The 24118-nt window shown below is 41.4% G+C and overlaps 1 protein-coding gene across 2 annotated transcripts in view; it reads left to right on the plus strand.

Moving 5' to 3' along the window:
• Positions 1-15242: 15242 nt before the first annotated feature.
• The window catches only part of SPATA13 (spermatogenesis associated 13), a 165800-nt gene continuing 156924 nt past the window's right edge, over positions 15243-24118 (plus strand). Inside the window, exon 1 of one of the 2 annotated variants that reach the window (XM_087759455.1) lies at positions 15243-15350. In XM_087759455.1, coding sequence (XP_087615581.1) covers positions 15273-15350 — 78 coding nt within the window. In that variant the 5' untranslated portion in view covers positions 15243-15272. The remainder of the gene's footprint in view (positions 15351-24118) is intronic. The other variant, XM_087759444.1, reaches the window with a different exon arrangement.

Below are 24118 nucleotides of genomic sequence, written 5' to 3' on the forward strand. Positions count from 1 at the left end.
TATTAAAAATGGCCTAGATAATTTGACATCTTTATTTGTTAAGAACCTGACCTAACACAAATTGTATCTCGGGCCCAGGAAAACTAGGGTGCCATAGCTGAAACTTCAAGTGTGTAAAATTTGTCTAATCCATGATCAAAATGTCAGAAACAGATCTCACCAATATTGTTTTACCCATTATGTGCTGACTTCAGCCTTCCAATATGGTACCTATTTAGGCATCGATGTTTACAGACTTTATTTCATTGATTGTCAAGCCTCCTGTTCTTCAGCAAAATGTTCTTAAAATGTGAAATAATCTTCCTGGGTAAGTAATAAATAGTCTGATTTCTTGGGTCTTCTAAAGCAACCCTTGACAAAGAGAAAAATCAGTTGGTGGCAGCAGATGGGATGATATGTCTAATATATCTCTGCTTTCTCTTTTTTCTGTGATTAAGTTGTATGCAGACATCTTGAATATACAGTTTTCCATATAAAAAGCTGCTATTAAGGCCATGAAGAGATTTTCAGGGATTAGCAAGTGCTGTCTGGGACTTACTGCATTACTTAATACACTGTCTCCCTATTTCAGTGCATTGACTAGTTTCTTTTGTCTCTTTCCAGAGTTTCTCCATGAAAGCCGCCAGTGCTCCTGACTTGGTAAGAACAGTCAGTTTTTTCCCATGTGATACTTATCCTATTGATTTTAACAGGAACACACTTTTACTGCACTTGCAGATATGCAGAATGTGTCTCAAGAGCAGTGAATTTGCTCAGTCTTGGCATCTTCATTCTGAAGAGCCTTTTCAAAATGTAAATTAGAGACCAAGCCTACAAAATCAGAAATTTTAGAGTACATGCTAATTGCAGAAATCTGAGATGGTTGCTCTGAATGGTAGGTTGTCAGTCAGGCTTGCATTAATGTGAGCTCTGAGGATTTGTATCGCTAGCTTAGAGTAGCTCAAGAGGAAACATGAATCTTTTCTCTCACAGGGACTGCAGAGCTAACTCCCAGCTCTGTCCTCTTGCCCCTGAAGCTCTTTTAATTATTGTGATCTTGTTAGCATAATTCAACAACTTCAAAAATTAATTCAGTGCAGCTCAGTTGGTCAGAAAGTAAAATAGTCTTTCTTACATTGCAAAATTATGACATCATACAGTGATCTAAATTACCAGAAAGCTATGGGGCAATACAAGTGGTTTTAGGCTTTTTCAGATTACGGTATTTCTGAATCAATAAATTCCCATAAAAACACCTCAAAATCCTGTAGTCAGTGTTTGCTTTTCAAGCTCTAGGTTTATAAATACATATATTTATATGGGGGTGGGGTTTTTTACTAAGCAAGCAATAACTCTTCAGTTAAACAAAATACATCATTTAGGTAGATTAAATATGTTCAGAGGCTCACATTTGAAAAGGTAATTTTTAGAGTTCACTAGAAATGAAAACATGATCAGATAGAAGAGCAAATGAGTTGAGAGACGTGGTGCTCTAGTCAATATGCTTGCAACAGCCACAGAAGTGGCTGGGCAGAGCTCATTGCTACCATCGTGTTCCTACAACAGGACTGTTTGAAAGGTTGTTTGTCTGTCCTGCAGGTGGAGGTGGCCAAAGCAGTGACGCTCAGGCTTAGCTCTTGCTGAGGCACTTCTGCTTTCTCACAGGCCACTTCACAAAACAAGCTCACAGACTCGCTTACAAGTTTTCAAGGCTGACTTGAGGTCTCGACTATATTGCTTTGTTATCATGACAAGGAGGTTTCAGGAACTGTCTATTGACATAAAGACAAACAGGCTATTCTCACCAGCTGATGGCAGAGTGGGGAGTTGTAGTGCAGCTGTTTGGGCTTTGCAAAGAAATGGAGGTGTGAAAATTTCTGGGAAAATTACAATAGTGGGCAACAGCAGGGAAAATTCCAGGCCTGATTCAGAGCAGACCACAGACTGCCAAACTGCTCTCAGCATCCTTGCCTTGATCTTTTAGGAATTACATAACTAAGATAAAGATAAATCAGTCTGATTTCAGTCATGCAGGGAAAGGCTCAAGCTGGGAAGCAGGTTTGGGGGTTCTGTTCTCTGGCTCTGTAGGATTATAATAAACCTTTCTACAAAATTTCCTTCTTAAGCCTGCCTCCTGTAAAGAAGACAAAGAGCACAGTGGTTGGTAGCACAACAGACATCATGTGTTTGGAATGATGACATAAACAAGCTCTGGGAAACAACAGTACAAAACATCTACTGACGGAGGGAAGAGGGGAGGTCTCTCGCATTCTGCAGATGTACAAAATAGTTTCACTGTCTTGTGCCAGAAGCAAATGTACCAGGAATGTCTTCACAGAATTAGGTCCTGTGACAGGAATTCTTTTCTTCACCAGCTCAGTAACTTTCTTTGTGTAAAAGGGCAGAGTAAGGTGCTCCAAAACTAATTTGGCTAAACAGTAAGCCATATGAGTTGTGTCTTTATTGTACCTAGCCCTGCCTGAGACCTCTGAGTACCAGCATGCGATTTTCCTTCATCATAGCAGTGGTACATATGAGATTATGTACCCTGGAGTGAGAGCTGGGGAAGGTACTAATGTGTGTGGAATTATGCAATACAGGAGAGACATGTCTAGAGGAGACATCTGCCATGCAGAGTAGGTGAAACAGCATAAACAGCAGCAGAGAGTATCAGAGGATCTTAAATGTTGTGAGTGTATTTATGTTTCTGCCTTGTGAGACTGTCACTGCCAGTTGAGCTGCACAGTGGGGATGAAAATAGCACATATATGTACGTATGGTGCAGCTGCATTTGGGATATCATCTTTAAGTCAAACTCTGTCTTCTTGCATCCAGTGAGAGTAGTTATGCAACCACTGCAGAGATGGCAAGAGGCACAAGACAGTAAATGCCTTCTGATGAGGATAAAAGGTGAACTGAGCTGGCAGACAGGAGCTCTTCTGGCTCATAAGAATAGTGGAAGAGGAGATCTTTTCAGCATCAGCGTGAAGAACGTGTGCAGGAAAGGGAAATGGGAAGTTGGAAGAAACAGACAGCAGAACAGGGAGAAGGCTGAAACCCAAGGCAAATTAGCTGGGTGTATAAATTAAGCCTGGACAGATGGCCCAGTTTACATCAGCAAAAAAGCAACACAGGAAAGGTGAAGCAGGATGGAAGAAATCTGTTTTGGACTGGGCTGAGAAATGAGTAGGAAATTAGAAATAAGATTTAACATGACTTGAATGTTGCTCTGTGTATGTAAGTATCTGGGCAGTGAACTCTTCCACCATCTTATATGCTCCAATAAAACACCTACAGGTTTCTTGTCTGTTGCTAATACAGAGGACACTGTGTGCACACCTTTCACCAAAAGCAGCAGCGGCTCTTGCAGATAATTACCACGATTCCCCATTTCCAGGCATTGATTATCTGGTGAGGGCAGTAAAGTTGAAACTATAATGACTGGGCTTTTTATTCCCAGTCTGTGTAGTTTGGGGGGGTATGTTGTCATAGAGGGTTTTTTGTGTAATGTGCATTGTCGTATCTTCTGAACTCTTTGCATTAGTAGTGGGTTAGGCAACGGGACTAGCAGTTACAACGTGTCTCACAGAATCCTCTCTCCAGGGAGAAAACCGTAGCAGTGGAGGGTTTATTATAGATTTTTGTAATAAAACATTACTGGTTTGTGTAGAACAGGGCAAGGCTAAAGAGATTCATTGTCCTTTCGGGGTTTGTGATGCTCTGAATTTCCTGGGGAAGTTTATCCTTCCTTTCTTGGACCAAGACCTGAAAGTTGTGTTTGCTACACGAATCTCTTTTTATACAAAATTTCTGTGTTAGAAGACTAAAAGCCTTGCTTGTTCCTTCTGATCACTAATCACAGCTGGCATTCTTGGTACTCCAGGGATTACTGGCACTTCAGCATTTCCAGCAAACCGGTGCCACTCCGGGGATGGGCAATAACCTACTACCAGAATCATCTACTTTTGCATCCCTGTCTGGAAATCTGTAGTAGTTCAGGGACTGATGCAGCCACTCAGGTTCTTTTATTCAGCCTGTAAGTAACAAACACAATTCTCTTTTGCTGATCAAATTGCTCTCAGGGATGTCTGGACAACCATCAGACTGATTTCTTCCCTGTGTGTGGAGTTACTCCTGTGTAAATATTTAAGCAGTTCTTCATTTACCTGATCACATAAGTTTGTTGTACATTTTTGGCTGGCATTTTATTTTATGCATGTACTAACCATACACCCAAACTCTAATCACTGTCAGCACAGTGAGTTCACATTCAGATGTTTTCTGGTCTGTTACCCTTATCGTACTTACACTTTAAACGATGAGATAAGCCACACTAAAGGTGTCTTGTATAAACTTCTGATAGTTCTTTGATGGTCTACAGACATCTTGATCATAAGTCCATTACCTGTCTGCATATCAGTTAACAATCTCAAGCCATTCAGTTGCACAGCTTTGATAATTCTAAATACAAGCTTCCTGTGCTTGGGCCTACTTTGCATTACTGTAATAAACAGTTGTAAACCCCAGTCTTCATCCCTGATCTGGGACCAAGCCAGAGAGAGTCATAAGAATGAGGACAGACATCTAATCAGTGTTTGGGAAGTGGGACAGTGAGAGTAAAGGACAGACTCTGTCTGTTCATGTCAGGAACTTGGTCAAGGAGACAAGCTGAATGTACCAACTGCATTTCCAAATGCATGCATGCATTAATCCTGTAATCTAGATGAGCTCTGATGAAGGCATGAGCTACAGAGGCAGTTTCATCACTTGTTGGGCTGGAAGAGAATTTGATAGCTGACTGGGGCAGTAGCAAGTGTGTAACCTGTGGTGCTGTTGTGTGAAAACCTGCATTAGCTGTGATTAGCTATGGGTGCAGGAGTTCTCTGAGATAACACACATGGCCAGTTGTGGATGTAAGCGTGAATTGCAACCAAAGAAACTGAAACTATTTTGCACATTTTTAAAAATACTTTTCTCTGCCCATATCACCCACATCCTTCCTTGATTTCAGCTTCCATATGAAGGTCTTGCTGTTCATAATCTAAACCTGGCAGAAGGTCACGTGAGAGGCAGGGGTATAGTCATATGCCAGGGGCCAGTACAACTGAAGAGGTAGTGTGCTAGGCTATGTTCCTCGTTTTGAATTTAGAAGCCAAGAAGTGGTGTATTTGGAGTGGCTTGCTTTAGCTTATTTTGTCCATGCAGGAGGAAGACAAAATTTCCTTTTTGAACAAGGCGTTGACTCTTTGAATCATAGAAAATGCCATTTGCTTAAATCTCTCTTCCACAGGTCAGGAAAAGCGCTGATCACAATCCTAAGTCCTTTAAGTTATTTAGAACATGTTGATTAATGTTTTCTGGAAATGTAGATTGATTATCCAACAATCCAGGTCGTTTTGGACATTTGCTTGTTGGTTTTTTTTTTCCACATGTATAATTTTTTCAGTAAAGTTTAATAATTCTTTTTCTGGTGCCTTATTTTGCTGTAGGCTTTGGGTACTTATGACTGCTTTTAAGCACTCTGCAAAGTTTCTTGAAATATAATTCATCAGCTGTGGTAAACAGTATGCCCAGTCAGCAAGGCTTTATGAGCTCACCTCACTGGTGAGGCCGCACCTCAAGTACTGTGTTCAGTTTTGGGCCCCTCACTACAAGAAGGACATCGAGGTGCTGGAGCGTGTCCAGAGAAGGACAACGAAGCTGGTGAAGGGTCTGGAGCACAAGTCTTATGAGGAGCAGCTGAGGGAGCTGGGATTGTTTAGTCTGGAGAAGAGGAGGCTGAGGGGAGACCTTATCGCCCTCTACAACTACCCTACCTGAAAGGAGGTTGTAGCGAGGTGGGGATCAGTCTCTTCTTCCAAGTAGCAAGCGATAGGATGAGAGGAAATGGCCTCAAGTTGTGTCAGGGCAGGTTTAGGTTGGATATTAAGAAAAATTTCTTCACCGAAAGGGTAGTCCTGCACTGGAACAGGCTGCCCAGAGAAGTGGTTGAGTCCCCATCCCTGGAGGTATTTAAAAGATGGGTAGATGTGGTGCTTAGGGACATGGTTTAGTGGTGGACTTGGCAGTGCTACGTTAACGGTTGGACTTAATGATCTTAAAGGTCTTTTCCAATATAAACAATTCTATGATTCTATGATTCATAAAGAGGTATTTGTCATGTGCCTACACCTTCTTGCTAGCCTGTCAAGTAGCCCAGTCCAAATCACAAAAAAAATTCAGCCCTTATAATACATTTAAAATGTTACCAGGTTTTAACAAACTATATAAAAATGATGGGGTTTATTTCTTTATTAAAATAATCTAGAACACTCAATGGTTTTTGGCTGAAAAATATGTTCCCAGAGACCCTTTTCTACCAGTGACAGTGGAAAAGGGAATGTTAGAGAAAGCAGGATAAAAATCTTTTCCAAAGAAGCAATAGAAATTATTTGCTCAAATAAGAGTTAAAATTTCTGATTATTATAGTTCAGCTGATACAAAATAAATGTGCTTTGACATACTAATTCTCCATAGGGTCACAGTCATCTTTCTTATACATACATTGTCATTAACTTAAACTCAGTTCAGCTGCTAGTGGCATTACTAACCTTCTAAGAACATTACGCCAGATGTCTGGTTTCAGACTAGAGATGTTTTGACACACAGGTTCCCTCTTGCACATACTGTGGAGGGAAGGAATAAAGCCTTGCAGGCAAGGAACTGAGCTGAGCTGTGGAAGGTGTCTGTGTTCACCTCCTGTAGCTGCTACAGGCTTCCTCTATGGCCACAGGCAAGCTTTTCTGTCAAAAAGCACAAGTCTACACCTCACAATCCCTTTTTCCCCAGTGGGTCTCTCTGCCCTCAGTGACATGACGGCATAACTTGTGGATCTTCTTTTGGATGAGCACAAGCAGGAGACTTTCTGCTCAGTCTGTAGAAACTCATGGCCTTGGGTTAATCCTCATAGCACCTCAGCAGTAAAGCATTGTACAAGAAAAAATCCTGATCTTTAAAGAGGTTTCAGAAAGGAGTGGGAAGAAAGCAGAATTGCAAAGTGGCTTATTTTAGCTCATCTACCAGGTCAGCAATAGGGAGAGGAACAAAACTCTAGTTTGTGATGCCTGCTGTTACTGATCTCATTTTAGGAGCCTTTCAGTTAATGCATGCCTTGTTCCCTCCCATTTGAATTGTCATATACACATTTGGTTTTTATCTAGATGACTGGTTTTGTATGTTCTCCTTAAACAGAATTTTACTTTTTGCAGCTGCTCACTGGTGTGCAATTGGTAGTCACACAAATAAATACAGTATAGGAGAAAAAAGCTGAGGCGGCTTTATAGTAGGAAATCAAATTTCACAAATATAGCAGGGTACCTGAGTCAATGAGTGTATGAAAAAGAACGATTTGGTTAGTTTGGCATACTTGATTTCCAAAGATCTTTTGATATGTTCCTGCCTTACCAGAGGCTCTTTAAGAAACAAAGCGGTTAAGTAACTGATTAAAAGGTATGAATCAAAGAGTTATGAATAAATAATCAATTTTCATGATAGAGAGGCAACTATCGTCTGGTTTTATTACCTGCCAGCTCTGGCAATGATCATGTCAGTCACATCAATTACAAGTCTCTCAAAGACAAATCAAAAGGAGTAGGGCATCCCACTGGGCACCATGAACCCATTGATCTCAGGCTTGCTCACCGCTCTTGGGATAGTTTGGGGTAGTTTGGAGAGAGCAAACAATCTTTCACCTTACCAAATAAATGGCCTACTGAATGGCCCTTTAGAGCTGGATCTCTGGGTCATTAGATTCGCAGTGGGCTAGAGAAATGTCTCTATGAGGAAAAGGAGTTCAACTCATTTTTCTCTTCAGGCTGGAAAAGAAAAAACAGAGTGAGGGTGTTACAGAAATCTGTGGAGTTATGAGTGTCATGTGGAGGTAGAATGGATTTAGTGTCCAATGAAATTACCAGGTGTCAAGACAAAAAAATAAGCAAGACTGAGTACTTCATTATACAGTCTTATAATTCAATTATAGAACTAGTCATCACAGAGATGCTGTAGCAGCCACAAATGTAAATGGCTTTAGAAAGTAAGTACACAAAGTCAGAGGAAGAAGGCCCATCAGATATTACTAAATACGAAGACACTTAAATAACTTTGGCTTTGGAAGGCCCTATACTGATTGCTGAAAGCTGGAGCGATCTATGAAAAAACTATGGAAAACTTGCTCTGATCTTTACTTTTTCCTAAGTCCCCAGCAGTGGCTACTCTAGGAGTCTAGAGGCTAGCTAGGCAGACCTTTGGTTTGAACCTCTGTGTCTGTTTCTGCACTCTTACGGTGACTGTGGACTCAGGCCACTGGTCTTCTCATTGGTTTTGGTTTTATGTTTGTAGTCATTGAAGGCTGCTGGAGACAGAGATTTCTTTTGCTCTGTGGATGTACAGTCTCTAATGGAATGGGATGGGCCCCTGATTGCTCCCTAGGCCTTCATACGCTACTTTCATACGCATTATAATTAATAGTTAGCTAAGAGCCAATTGACAATGTACACAGGAAACACAGAATCTAGTTTGACATGCTCATCCCACAGCTGGAGCCCTGCTGTTATTTGCATGGGAACCTGCCATGTTTTTTTCCTTTCTCTAACTCTTCCACCTTCAGGCTCTCACTTAGAGCCACACAGTTCTTCATTGCCCACAAAAGTAAATACTGACTAGCACAAGGCACCCTGACTGCAAGCTTCTTCCTTCAAAACCTCTCTCAGAGCATGTTTTTTCCAGCATCCCAGAGATACAAGCCTCGCACATGCCATTCAGGAAGGGAGAACACCCTTCCTGGCACAGAACCATTCCCTGGCTCTCCCAGAGGTGCATTCTCTGTTTATTTCTTGCTAGCTCCCCCAGTTCAGGAACATCCCTGCTGCTTTCTTGCATAATGTGGAGCACCCTTTGTAATGAATAATAGCTAATGTTGAATGGACATCCAGAAAGAGTTTGAATCACTTGGTAGCACAGCATCAGCAGTCAACCCCTAACTGATTTTTCCCCAGTATTCTGAGTAGGCTCCAGACCAAATACTAGCATCAAGTTAAAAACCAATCACTTTTTAATGTGTGAGATTAGGTTTCTTTTGGTACCTCAGTGGTGGTACCAGCCAGGCCATATACTAAAATTCACACTGACATCAGTGAGGGCTGTTGACAGGAAAGATATGTAGATTAGAAAAAATGGAACTATTGTTTAGATTCTGATTTTGGTTTTGTTGCCCTTAGTACTGGTTTTTAAGTATATATTTTTGGGCAAAAATAGATTTATTTCACTTCAGTTTGTACTGTATTGGCTTTCAACAAAATCTGGATTGCAAATATTTTAAGTAAAGTTCTATTGAGAAAGATACAGGGTCTGGATTTTAAAGTTCATTTAAACATCTGTCTTGTTCATTAGTTCTGTAAAATCTTGTTTTTTGCCAAGCATAAAGTTTGGTGAAAGTGTGGGCAGACCATGACTCAGTTGTAATTTTAAATAATGTTTCTCTTTTTGGTTTAATTTGAAGCTCTGTTTGGTGCTTCATTTAAGCAGAATCTAAGGCAACAGGGATCCAGCTGAGAGGAGTTATCACGCATGCCCTGCTGGAGGTGGGATGTGAAAGATCTTCTCTGGAGCCCTCTGACAGCAACCATGAATGTCTCACCAGATAAGTCTTAAAAGGACCATCAGATAGGAAATACATTTGTAGCGCCTTGACAGTGAATTTTGTTAATTAAAACCAATGCATCATTTAGAAACAAGGCTAGGGACTGCTGCTTGTAAATCCCAAAGCACTGTTTTGTTTGGATAGCTGGTGAATGATGCAATGTTACAGAGATTGGCTAGGACAGAATGCATTCCTTGTAAATGCCATGTGGTTGTCACTCTTTAAGAGGTGAGCTTAAAAGAGGATAGTATCTATCTTAACACTGGGCAATCTGAGGATAAAAAGAAAAAACAAAAGCTCTTGGGCATCTCAAGGTCTGTTGATCAGAGATTTTGTAACGTGTTCTTACTCTTCGAAGGTGGTGTCCTTGAGCCTGACCAAAAGCACGTTCCTGTTGCTAGAGGATGTCCCTCTGTCTTCAGCAAGGTTTGGATCAAATCCATCTTTTACAAATTGATCATTCCTTCAAAATTAGAACCACTAGCTCTGAGATGTGCCTTGCCAAATGCTTCATTAAGGACTTCTCTTAAATTTGCTGGGTCAGTAGCCCAGAATTGGTGACTTCTGCCACTTTTCATCCCATCACCTTTCTTCATGTTTCCTTAGTGACCATATGGAAGAAAATTCACAGCAATATTGTGGTGGAATGAGAGGAAAGGAGGATTTCCTAGAAATCTTGTCTCCTTTATGGTAGTAGTGTAGAATATAGTTGGCATGGCATAGTTGTTGAATCATAACTTTAATGTCTGTTTTAGTCATGGCATAACTTCTTGCTGTTGCTGATACATATGATTACTGAATGAATTGTGCATTAATGCTGCATTACTGTGAGCTGACAGTAACGAAGCATTTTCTTTCAGACCACCAGAAGGAGCTATTGAATTCAAAAAGCCTTTCCTTCAAAGCAGGAATTCCTTGTACAGCAGGGCAAGCAGTAGGATTATGGAGCAGGCACACTGTCTTCCTTGCAAAGTACAGCTCTGAGCCACAGAGCAAATTCTCATTTAGAGTCTGCATCTTTTTCCACTATCTGCTAGTAATCAAAACTGACTTTACAGAGTTTAAGATGCTTTGGGGAGAGATTTCAGGCATCATTCCTTAAACATATACCAATAAATACTAATCAAATCCAAAGAGATGGGAAATTCATTGAGGCAGGTTTAACCATATATTTTCAAAGCACAGGGAGTGTAGAAGCTGCCATTTTCCATTAGGTTAGCTGGGAGATGTTCGGCTAACAGACCTGCAAAACACTTGAGAGAGCTAATGGCAATGTCCATAAGGATAAATGAAACGTGAAATTCTACTTACCCAAGCTGACTGGCAATCAAAATGCACCAGTCATCTGTTATGTGTTTTCTGAGGTGATATGAATATGTGTAATTATTTGTCGTCAGCCCAATACAGGTGTCTCATGATCAGATTCATAAAATGAAGTATTGGGATTTAGAAATAGCCTTCCCTCTGTGAACTTTGCCCTTTATATCTGACCAAAAAAACTTACACCAGTGGAAGGCAGATTATGTTCTTCTGCCTGTCTTCCATTTACACTTTTTCTCATCTGACAGCAGCCTTAAAATTTGTGATGGTGGTTTGCGGGTGGCACATTCTGTGTGAGTGTGTGTGTGTGGCTTTGAATCAGTGTTTGGGACAAGACCTTAATTAAGTCCGTCCACTGCTATTCACAGCTTGCTTTGCTATTATAACATTGACTCTGGAGGACAGTCACACTCCTTGTCTGTAAGACACTATCAAGATGCAATCCTACATATATTTCACAGAAAAAAACCCACATCTATCTATGGGAGGAGCACAAAACATCAGTGTCTCAGTTAACCTTTGTTGTATGCGAAGACTGACAGGAACTCTGACTGTCTGGATGGATCTCAAAACCTATGCCTACAATTGTTGCTGTGTTGGGATGTTCTTCTGGATCTGCTCATTTCTTCGGGAAGGAAGAAAAGTGTGGGGTGTCATGGAAGAACAGGATGCATGCTGACACATATGGGTTGTAGGCAAAGGAAAGGAAAGTAATGATGAATAGTGGTTATTTCTGAGTATGCTCTAAACCAGCATTTGTCATTAAGCTCCCCGTTGTGATGTACCACGCAATTTGCTAAGTCAGTGTATTCAGCATGTTAAAAGAATATTTGGTTTAAACATATGTGTTATGCATGTCTTTAGACTAACAGGAGGAGAAAAGGTGTCTAAAGAATAATCTTTCTAAATACTTTTAGGTAGTAGTTCAGGCTGACTGATGTCAGCACTGGCTTTTTTTAATGTTGAGTTTCTTAGTTTATAATACATTTGCACTCAAGAGACTCTGCTAGTACTCAGGCTTAAGTTTGGGGCTGTACATAGACTAAATCAAATGTTGCCCTGAGGAGCTTACAGTGCAAATGGTAAGAAGACATGAAAAGCAGGTATAAATCACAAAGTAGGAGAAGACAACAAAGGAGCAGGGAGAAGCTGAAGGATAATGTGGAGAGGAGGAAAAGGTATACAGTGTTGGCTGAACATCTAGTTTGGAGGTTTCATATGTTGGGCTCTTTTCTTATTTTTCTTACCATGACAATGTCCAGTAGCCCTTGTCAGAGGTGAGGATCTTGTGCTAGATGCTTTGCTGTGCAAAGATGGAAACTGAAGATGGTCCCTGTCTCAGATTTAATCTGTATGATTGGGACCCAAGATAAGACAGTTGCAAAATGATTACAAAGAACAGGTGCTATAGGCAATGAACTACTTGTCAAAGACACTTTCTAAATGTAGCAGTTCCAGGATAAAATATATTTGTTATTTTATTATGAATCAAATCCTATTGATTTATTCAGTGACACTACTCCCAGAAGTAATTTGTGCATAATATTATATAAATGTAAATACTTTTGCTTTTTCTTTGTAGCAGTATCTCACAGAGATTTCTTTTTCTGAAAAACAATTTAACATGCCCTGTGCTCTTTTTCTTGGGACGTGGGAATTAGTTACAACGTTACACCTGTAATGACCTTGAACCATGATTATTGTCATTTTCTGGAGTTATGAGACTGTTGCTTTGATTAAAGATAGAAACAACCACCAACCTCTGTCCTCAGCAGCACAGGGGGCACTAAGACCATATCAGCTCAAAACTCACTTGTCTTCATGCTACAGATTTTCATCCCCAGAGCTCTCTCTATCAGTGTGGCACAAACTACCAGAGGACCTGTCTCAACCTGAGCCTGACTTCCTGTGACAACTAGTTCCCCTAGGAGCAGCAGCATTGTTGGCACTTGGAAGATAGTTTACAGGGGAACTGTCTTGGAAATACATCTTTTCTCACAAAGAAAACTTTCCACTGCAGATTCTCAGTAAACCTACACTTCAAAGAAAAGAAAAACCATAGCCTTTATAAAACTAAAGCAAGAAGATACTTCATATTATTTTGCCTCCACTTCATTGACTGGTGCTTGAATAGTCCTAAAATAATCTAAACAGACAAGTGAATGAAAGCAGACTATAGGAAGTCAGTTGTGGAGAGGAAAGAGACACCTTTCACTGTGCACAAATCTCTTCAGAAATATACACATATATTACTATCAATACATTATTTACAGGGAGCGGAATCTTATTTTCTCTTTATGAAAATTACAAAGCCCACTTATGACCTAATCCCAGCAAACAGATGACTTCTGTCTGTCCGGGCAGTCCCGGCCTATGTGACAGCACGTATCATTCTGTCCTTTAAAGGTGTGCATCGGATTTGTATGGCTGTGTTCAGAGTGGGCTTCCTACAAAATTCTCCTTTTTCATCTTGTTCAGGTTGCAGGTAACTGGACACTGGCTGGTCGGTTTGTTGACCTTCTTGGGAGGGATCCTGGTACTGGGAGTTGAGCTATTAGGTTGCTTTGTTAGGATTTCAAATAACGGTTTTGTGATAGGGCTTTTGTGCCCTTTAAGCACTGTGGACTTCAGTTCTGCCAGTGCAGGCACTAAGGTACAGGAATCCAGCCATATGCTGTCATCAAAAGGTTTGAGGCATTCCTTAGCTTTTGCATGGTGCATGGCTTCTTCTGGGACACAAGAATTAGATTATTAGAATAAATGAATTCTTACAGAGTCAGATTGTCGATGTACTACTCCCCTTGGTGAGTTGTTGCATGTCTAATCTGTCCGATGTCAGTGCAACTTTTGTATAGGTAAGTATTCATTAGCAAGAATAAAGCGTTTTCAGTCTGGCCTCTTTCCAACATTGTGAATTTGTTACTCATGGTACAGTTACTGATTAGTAGAATGAAACATACTCAGGTCATTTTGACGGCCTCCTCATTTGGTAGCAAACATCTGTCTGGAGTCACAGACCAGACCCACAGAGCAAGTAGGAGAAAGTCAATGCATCTTTGAACTCGGTTTTAACACTCAAGAGAAGTTTTCAAGGGAGGTATTAATCTCAAGTCACATCAGCTTTCTGAAATGTCAGTACATAGGCTCCCTCTCCTTAGGCAGCGGTGAGAAAGAGACAGTTTCAGAAGGCAGTTGATCCCATCTATCTTTCTCCATTGGCAGGGGAAGAAATTAGGTGCCTAGCAAACTAGAGACCTGTTTTTGGAAAGATAAATATAGATGAGAGAAAAGTTACCAAAATTAAGTCTGTTCTTTGCATGCTGGTACTATTACATGATGGCATCAGAGCTGACTGCCTCTGCTGTGTTCATGAGGGAAGTGTCTCGCACCTGCAGCATCTCCCGCATCATGTAGCACAGTCCATGCATCCTGTCAACCACTGTTAATGGTAGCTATTACAGTACTTGATTTCCCTTTTTCTTTCTTCTTTTGAATTTTCCTTCCCCTGAGGGTAAATCTGCCTCAGTCAGTAACAGAGATGGAAAAAGTACTCTGAAGCAGACTGAGGACCATGAAGTGGTACCTTTCCTGTCCTGTCCTGTCCTGTCCTGCTGACCCTTTTGCCCTAGGCCCCAGATTTGGCCATCTGTGAATCCTGTTATCTAGTACTGTGCAGAGCAGATCGTGTGACTGATCTCTTGGCACAGCCAGTGTGTTGCCTTGGTGGGTAGTGTGGGATGAAAAAAGCACAATACACGCCTTTTCTGTCTGAGACTTGTTTATCTGCATGACATCCAGGCCGCTCTGGGAGAGCTGTCCTCTTGGTGATCACTGGCAACCAAAAATGAATCAAATCAAAGCAAAGTTACAGAAATTCTCCTATACAAAGAGCTGCTCTAAAACAAAGCCACGTTTTTGTGCTGCATTGTCCTGGCTCTGTGTGAGTCCTGTGAAGAGACAAAGGCAAGCAGGAAGGAAATCTCAGCTGCTTAGTAAATGCCCTAATTTGATTTATTTACTGCTCCCTTCCCCCACCCAAACTGTTCTGCTAACCTGTTAGTCCCAACTCAGACAAGTAAAACCAGCTAATCTGATTAGTTCTGACACACAGGAGCAAGGCTGCTGGGAAAAGCTGGACCCTTCCAGCTGTTTCAGGCTTCAGCTTCGATCATAACGTTATGGGTTTGCCGAATGTATAGCACAGCGTGACAGGAGCCTGGCAGCGTGTACACAAGTGAGCAGTGTGACTGCCACTGAAGATTTCTACCCTGGGTCTGAGGCCACTGGAATACAAACCATGTTTCGTGTCACCTTCAATGTAGTGACAGAGAAAGTTACCTTCACCTTGGCAGCCTGCCCCTCCATCACATGGAAGGTAAGCTCAGATATGCATCATGTAAAAAGGTTGATGGCACAGGAAAATGAGTATCTAAACTGTTTTCCCAACCATAGGTCGTGTTTACAAAATTTTAAGGGGAGTAATAATGTTTTAAGGTAACTGCACTGCAAAGTGGCATATGCACAACTCGGAGTTAGGCAGGCTAAATCGATCTGGTTCTAGAGAACAGCTTATTCATAGCCTTCTAAAGCTTTTATCATTTGACATTTTAAAATAGCCAAATGTATAGTCACTTTCCTCATTCTGGTCTGGAAATGCCACTGGATTTATATTAACAGCAAATCCAGAGAGGTATATAAACACAACCTACTTATTTGTGTAAGGAAGGGACACTGCTTGGGGAAAGCTTTCAAGCTTCCTAGATAATTTAGGGATTGCAAGGATTTGTGAACTGTACCAAGGTAAGATAAATTAGAAAAATTATCATCCCTATTATAAAGGACTTGAAGCAAAAAAAAAAAAACCCTAGATGCATAATTTACCTGGCATGGGGTTGTGATAAAATTTGGCAGAAGTCAGAGATGCTTTGCACATCAGCTCCTTCTCCCATTCAGAAATTCAGTTCAGATCTTCATTTCCTTGAGACAAATGTTCCCATTTCATCTTGAAGAGACCAGCATTGTCAGGATGAGATGGGACCAGGTTCATTGCCTTTCCTTTCTCTGTTAATGAGTGTGTGCTTTCACTATAGTGCAGTTTGAGAAGACAGCCACTATCTTCTGAAGTGTTGCTTTAAAAACTTCATTTTAGAGTCTATTACTCACAGAGCAGTTAATGTAGGAACCTCACCTCTGTCTGTTATTATGCCTTTCAGATGTGACAATTATGAATAACCAGAAACAGTGGCAGAGCAGGGTAACTGCTCTTGCTTCCACTGTGCATGATTCATTACGCTGCAAAAGGAGTTGTCATATATCTTTGCTGTATCATTTTTTCAGTTTTGGACCTGTCTTTTCTCTTGACTTGTGAAGTAGACACTGCCCAGAAGCTATTATTAGAAGGTCTTTAAAGGGCCTGGTACACTGTGGCCCCAGTGCAGGTCTGTGATATTTGCAGCATCATACGCTAAATAAAAAAACATCTACTGGGGCAAAGTGTGTTTGGAGTAAAATTCACATGAAATGAGTTTTACTGGACACCCTCTCTCTGTGGGAGAGTTTAGGGTGATATTGCTTCAGTGTCCCTATTTATTAGGAAAACTTGCCTTCCCAAATGTGTGTATTCACTAAATGGTAGGGAAAAGATCATTTCAACACAACATAAAGTGACCTTTCCTATGCTTGCTAATGGTGTGTTAAAGATTTTTCTGCCTCCATATCAGAGTTGTAAGGACTTACAACGCTCTGCCTTTAGGCTGCAAGGCACTTAGAAGAGAGGATTGAAATGGAAAAGGATACTGGATCTTACCATGCTGCAGTGTTCCTACCTGATCCTTGCTCATGAGTTCTTGGTACAGCAAACATGGATGCAAATATAACCCAGCTGAATGCTGCATTTCAGTGCTCATTTATTACATTGCTGAGGGCTGTTAGACATAAGTGCGTTGTAGTAAATCCCTCTGGAACAAACTGGCAAGTACTGAAAAGTGCATCCTGGCACACTTTTCTAGTTCTCCAGCTCTTCTATGATTTGCATAATTTAAATTATTTGGTATGTGCAGTATGCAAACATGAGCAAATGCTTAAAAGTAAAAGCTAAAAGAAACTATGGTACAGCAGAACTTTCTGAAATGTAGTACATTTATTGATGAACTAAGTAAAAAATATGTGAGAAAGTGGGCACAATTATATGGAAAAACAGGATGGGATGTCAAGCCAGCAGAAGAGATGGCTCTGGAGTAGAGCTTACGTAAGTAATGCTAAGTTAATTTAAGGAAAGCTTTGTGGAGGGAGGTGATATTTTTTATTGACCAACTCTTACAGTTGGAAAAATCCAACAAGGTTTCAGGCACACAAGCCTTCCATTTTGACAGTAGGGGGCTGTTTTCCTGCAACCTTACCTTGTTTATGTCCTTATTTTAGCTAGAACTGCCCTGCAAGTTAATCTAAATCCTTTGAAGCTGAAAGAGGTCACATCACTGCTGGAGGAGGGAGGACAGAGACATCTACTTTCAGACTGCTAAGTCTTTTTCTTTCAAGAGTAGGTGGCCCAGCCTGCAGATAATGCTGAGGTGTTCTGCTTTTCCACATACCCGTGGCATGACCAGCAGACGCGTCTTGCACAGTGCAGTGGGGCCAGGAGGATGTGTCAGCTCTGTAGCAGACGTCCTGGGGCCAGGAAGAATGGTGCAAGTTCTGTCACAAATTGTTATCTTTGTGCCCTATGCTATGCAGTTTTCATTTCTGTTAGAAATTAATTTCTCATTAGAAGTATCGGTGAAAAATATTCTGGCCAAAGCCTACTCTAATTATATGTAAAATATTCATTTATATGGTATTTTAGTGGAAGGAAGACAGGACTCCTGTTCCAGACATTTCACACGCTGTTGGGCATATAACCCACTGCTTTTGTCAAGATATTGTTTTGTAAAAAGTAGTTCAATTAGAAGTGGGAGAAGGTATGCATACAGGACAACTCCAGGGAAGTGACAGCTGAAAAGGCTGTTGACAAGTGCAAAGGGCTCAGAGTTGAACATGCCTTTTCACATAGGCACCAATGCTTGTGAAAAGCATATTTATTGTAAACCATAAGCACCTTTATCACAAAGGCTGGAGGAGGGGACATGGCAGCCCTTTCTCACCCCTTTGTGTCAGCCTGCCTCCGCTCGTTGCCTGCTCCTTAGAGAACAGGCTACTGGTACTTCTCGATCTGTCGACAGGCATGGAGCTGGTCGGCTGAGTACTCTAAGGTTGCACAAATCAGACTGTGGCCGGTATCAGCTTGGCCAGAGTCCCTCTTCAAAGGCCTTTTCAGGTTTCACTCATGTGAATTACTGTTGCATTTTCAGTCAGTTGCTGCTAACATTCAGGGAGTCTCATGTTGCGCCTCTTTGTGTCATATACCTGGCTTTAATAGCAGATAACAAGATCATGCAGCTATTGATATACCAACAAACTCCTACCACCCATTTCCTAACCTGTGAATAGAAGACACGCTGCTTAGATGAATGCAATTCAAATTCACAGGGTACAAGCAGATTTAGTTACAGAATGCACTCACTCGTTGAGGATTAGCTACACTTGAATCCTATTGATTTTCTCTTACCGTTGATGGTTCAGTTTTGTTGAATCCTGTCTGAACCATACAGGGGGAGAAGCAGCAAAAACTGCTGGTTTGTGGCTTTCTATTCAAGGCCAGGAAATTCACTTGATGGGGATCAAGTGATCAACTCAGGGCTTTCTTGCCAATTGATGCTGCGCTTTATCTCCATGACACGGATAGATAAATGAGCTGGGGGCGGCTTTGCAGGCAGTTGGAGCCCGACCCAAACGTGTCGTTGCCAACTTTCGAAAGCTGCACAATGGCTCGCTCTCCCTGGCAGTTACAGCCGTTGGGGCAGGGACCTGACATCTGAAAGGCTGCTAAGAAATAGTGATGTAAACTCCTCCCTAAGGATGTGGGAACAATGTTCGAATCCTGCGAAGGGAGCAGTATCAGTGATAAGGAAACCAGAGAAATCGGGAGCTTAGTGTTCATTTTCTTTTTGCGGCAGGTTGAATACAGTGCTTCTGCTTGTGAAGGGCCGGTGGGGAGGCAGGAGGGGAGGCGTGGGAAGCGGGCGGCAGCTCGCAGCTTTTCTGGCTCAGAAAAACCTTCCCTGCTGCTGTTTCAGAAACCTCAGTTAGACTTACATAGAGCTACAGTCTGCCCTGTTCAGCAAAAGTGCACATTACTGAACAATTTGTTATTGCTTTGTTGTGCTAGTGCTTAAATACACCCCCAGTGTCAAAAACCACGATCGTAAATACGGTACAAACAGAAACAGGCCCTGCCAGAAAAGTTCACAATCAAAATCTATGGATTTAGTGCACCCTAGCAAAGGACCAGACCGTGAGCAGAAGGCCAGTGTGTTGGTGACAAATGTCATCCTCATGTGATGGCACCTGGGAGAGAAGTGAGTGCAGAGGGAGGGCAGCATGACCGTGGCACATGCTGCAATGCATTACTCTAGGGCCGAATCCAGGAAGGTCTTGCATTAGCCCAAGGAGCTGCTTTGCTCCCCAGATCCTGTTAAAGCTGAGGAGGTGATGGAGCTGATGATGCTCGGCACCTGCGGGGAAGAATTTCAGCTTGTTCTTCACTTGGACATCGTTTTCAGCTTACAGAACAGTGCATTTCTCCTTGAACAGCAACCACTTCATTTCTAACTGTTAAACATAGAGCTGCTAAATGCTTCCAAGTGTAAGTTCCCTAAAAAAACATCCAGAAACAGCTATTGCTCTCAGTCTTAATTTGAAATGCTTTTTTTCCACTTTGCTTTTAAAGAGCTCCTCAATACATACACCAGATATTTGTACATCAGCTTCTATGAACTTTATTCAAGGCTCACAAGCATGTGTGAGGTGCCTCTTTTTTCCCCCTGCTCATGAGTGCAGACGCACCCCATCTTGTATATTTGTTAGTTGATATTGTCACTTTTTGATGCACCCAAAAGAGAGGTTGACAAATTCACTCTTCACAGTATTCACAGTCCAGTTGTAGTCTATGACCCCAAATACTTGTCTCAGCAACTCTGAACCCCACTGCACACTGCCACGTTTGGGATTATGATGCCTGATTTGGGAGCTACTGCCATAGAAGCAAGTACTTTTTCAGGTGATGACATTATTTCTAGCAAAAATCTTAGACCTAAAAAAGGTAAAAAGGTAAAAAACCTTGAGCCATGATGATAGACTGAAGTTTTTCTTCCTGTCATCAAAATTCTGGGAGTTCTGTAGCTCTCACATGTCTCCTCAAAGGTCCTGCTGTCAGAGATTTGCTCATCTGTAGAGGACTGAAATCCCTTTCTCCATCTCTCCCTGATTATTTGCTTACAGTATAACATGCTCACCTTTGTCTGCTTCTTGCCACACAACAGTATTTTCTTAGCCTTGCACCAAACCCTTAAATGAATGTGGTTCAAAAGGATGGGCAGATTCTTGCTGAGAGATCAGGTAATATATACAGAAAATCAGGTCTGTGATGCTCGTTTGATCCCCGACTCTAGTTCACCAGCAGATGGTAGCAAACATCTCCTTCCCTGAGAGCTTCATCTGGGGTTGTCTGAACGCGAAAGGGCTGGAGTGCTTGATTGGAGTCATTTGTTTCCAGCGAGAAGAAACAAGCTGTAAACAAAGTAGTTGTGCAACTCGGAACAAGGGAGAAGAACCACGGAAACCACGGAAATATTGCTGCAATCGGGACAGAAGGATTAAGTAGAGGCCGGAACAAAATCACTGCAGTGACTTGCACTGAATGGCATGAGAAGCACGTTGGTGTCACTGTTGTTGTTCTTGTGGTGACAAAAAGGGACCATTATTCGCAATGCAGCAAATGAACAACATTCAGAGCAGCACGATAAAATCGAAACTGCTCTGGGTCAGCTCTGCCCGTGTATGTTGACCCTTTGTCTTTGCGCTGAAGACACAGAAAGTTCAGGATGGGTGTTCTTACTAGAGGCTGTTTCTAGTCATTTATTTGTTTTCAGTCTGAGCTGTACTGGCTCTAGTTCTTTTATATTTGATATGGGCTGTTGATTACCACTTTCTCTCACTCTCTTCTGTATGCTACTCATTTAAACGGCTTGTTCTGACAACACTTCTCAGCTTCGTTTTCCTGATAGCACCTAAACTGAGAGACTGGAAGAGAGAGAGGGATAGGATAAAGTGAAAGCTGCTAAACCGTCATGTAATTCCCATACGGAAATGTCTCTTCACTTATAAAACAGTACTGGTTAGAGCTGCGCAAACTATGTGTGGCAAGTCACTGGATAAATTCTGCTATTATTGTTTTCAAGTGTACCACCTCTACTTTGAACTACCTTACTGGAGATTTTGAAATTTTTTGGCTCCTTCATGCAAACACTGTTCAATTCTGTAAACAGTTTCTGGGACTTATTCCTTTTGTGCTCATTTCTCCATCAATAAGTGGTTGGTGACCAAAATCCTAAGAGTTGGTTCTGTTGTCTGACTGGACATTGAAACTGATTTCTATGCTTATTTGCTGGAAATGAAAAAAAGGTCATTTAAATATCATTTAAAACAAGACAATGGCTTTTTATGGGTATAAAAATTTATTCCTTCTCCAGTGCTTGCCATATTCAGAGTCAGAACATCTTTCTTAGTTAAAGTTTTGGAATGGAAAGAGAAAGGAAGGAAATCGGTTACCGTATTGTGCTGCTCCTCTCGCAGGGCAGTTTGCTCTGGAAAGCAGTGCAGAACGCAAGCGAGACTGGCTATACCTCTGTCAGTGCTTAAGCCACGTATCTGAGGATTTCAGCTGAAGTTGTCAGGATTCTCCTTTGGCTTTAAATCTTTCTATTTTCTTACAATTATTAGAAATACCTAAATACTTTCTATACTTTTAGCAGATACAGCTGGCCTGAGTCCTTTCAGCTCCATTGCTATTAGTCAGTGGTATTAGAGTTCACGTATGTTGTTAGTGTTCATGTATGTTGTTTTGAACTACATGGGCAGGGGATAAAGTCCTCCCAGTGTGATACTTGTTGCCTACAGCTGCAGTCTTGGCAGATGTGATGATCAATCAGTTTCAGGGACAACCCTAAATTTTGCTGGGGAGTTTTTGGTCCATATCCTTCGGCAGGGAGATATGCTGGGAAAGACCTGGACATTAGTGGACCTAACGACCTAATTTTACAGAGCTAGAACTGGAAGAGGGCATGTGTCAGTGGCTTGAACATCATGGTTTGGCAGTATGGTAAATCCGCCTATAGGGATTACAGAATCATAGAATAGTTTAGGTTGGAAGGCACCTTTAAAGGTCTTCTAGTCCAACCGCCCTGCAATGAGCAGGGACATCTTCAACTAAATCAGGTAGCTCAGAGCCCCATCCAACCTGACCTTGAATGTTTCCAGGGATGAGGCATCTACCACCTCTCTGGGCAACCTGTTCCCTCATTGTAAAAAATTTCTTCCTTACATCTAGTCTAAATCTACCCTCTTTTAGTTTAAAACCATTGCTCCTTGTCCTATCACTACAGGCCCTACTAAAAAGTCTGTCCCAAATCCTCTTGTTTCATCAGAAATGCCATGACCATCGGAAGCCAAGCTTTGATTTAACATAAACTCACTGCTGATTCAAATTTGTTCAAAACCACTGATGGATCTATTTTGGACTGTTGGGCTTTATGACCAAACAGGTATAATCTGTCTGCACATTTCCATTTTTATGCTATATCAAGGAACATCTGCCCTCCCACAGCCAGCATAAAGCCTCCATGAAAGCATGAAATGATTACACACCTTAAACTCTCTCCTGTATAATGTGTTTAATTTGCCTGAAGTGCAGTTATGTTCTCATGTCTGACCAGATCCATTTTATACCAGATCTATATGTTGGTGGTGCTTAGATAAGCCATCATGGAACCACAGCCTAAATGCATAAATGCAGCCATACAAGAAGCTGATGTCAAATGCAAACGGTGAAGTCAAACCTCTGCTTGATCACATTTGCTTTCCCAAGTAGACAAGTGCTAATTTTTCCTCCAAATAGTTTAAAATTTAAGCAGATAAGTAATGTGCAGGAGATCTGTTAAGAGAGATGTAAACAACACAGCTACAGAGACATACAGATGGATGTGCGCTATTTCAAATATTAAAATCTGTGCAGTTGCTAGTTAACATCAGCTCTACATTTAATCATCCTTTACTGGCCTGATGAGATATTAGGAAAGGAGGACAGAGGTGATAGCCTTGCAAGATGAATCTGGGTACGAAATAGTAGGGAAAGAGCAAATACATGGGAACTGAATGCTGTCATCTGAAGAGAATGCCTAGAAACCCAGTAAATTGCAAGTGGGAATTGCAAGGTCCTTGTTGAAGACAAAGAAGTGTTGATTTGAGTAGTACGGAGGCTGGAAAAGATGATGGCACAGCACCAAAACAAAGAGGTGTGTGTATGGGGGAAGTTTGGGAGTTGTCTTGTGGAAGTGAAATTTTGGATTCTGACCAAAAAGAATAAACCTGCTGTATGTGAAACACTGATTTTGATGACAATACACTATGACATGATAGAGCAGCTATATATTTTGCCCATGGGATTCAGTTTCTGTTCCAGTGCAGACGTTTGGTGCTTGGTAATCATGGTAGAACTTGGGTATTATAACTTATTTAGACACTTCATGCCTTATTTAACACTATCTGAAGCTCTTGCCACAATTATTATTATAAACGGAGCAGTTACAAACTTAGGGCAGCATGTAGAAGTCTCCTTCCATGGCAGTGATAATTCATTCCTCTTTATACAATATCCATCGTCTCAGTGCAGCTAAAAGCATCCGAGGTGCTTTACAAAATATGAAAAGACATGGTCCCTGGCCTAAAGTGCTTTCTGCTTTAGTTCAGACACGACACAAGACGTGAGAAATGAGAGTGAGATGGTACAGGAATGAGTGAGACCCAGGGTTCCTCTGAAGAGAGCACTCTGGTGCGATGTTTATACAACCTGAGCATAAAGCCCCCCACTCCTTTTTGAAGTTGGCCTAATATTTTGCAGAAGCAAGGGTTGTATGACATTAACTGGCATTGAAAGAGTTCTGACTGATGACAGTTTCATTTTTTACTTTTGATAACAGCTCTTGTGAATCA

The sequence above is a fragment of the Nipponia nippon genome, unplaced genomic scaffold, assembly GCF_047370975.1.
Source record: "Nipponia nippon isolate SJK-2023a ecotype South Korea unplaced genomic scaffold, ASM4737097v1 scaffold_2, whole genome shotgun sequence".
In the NCBI taxonomy this organism is placed as follows: domain Eukaryota; kingdom Metazoa; phylum Chordata; class Aves; order Pelecaniformes; family Threskiornithidae; genus Nipponia; species Nipponia nippon.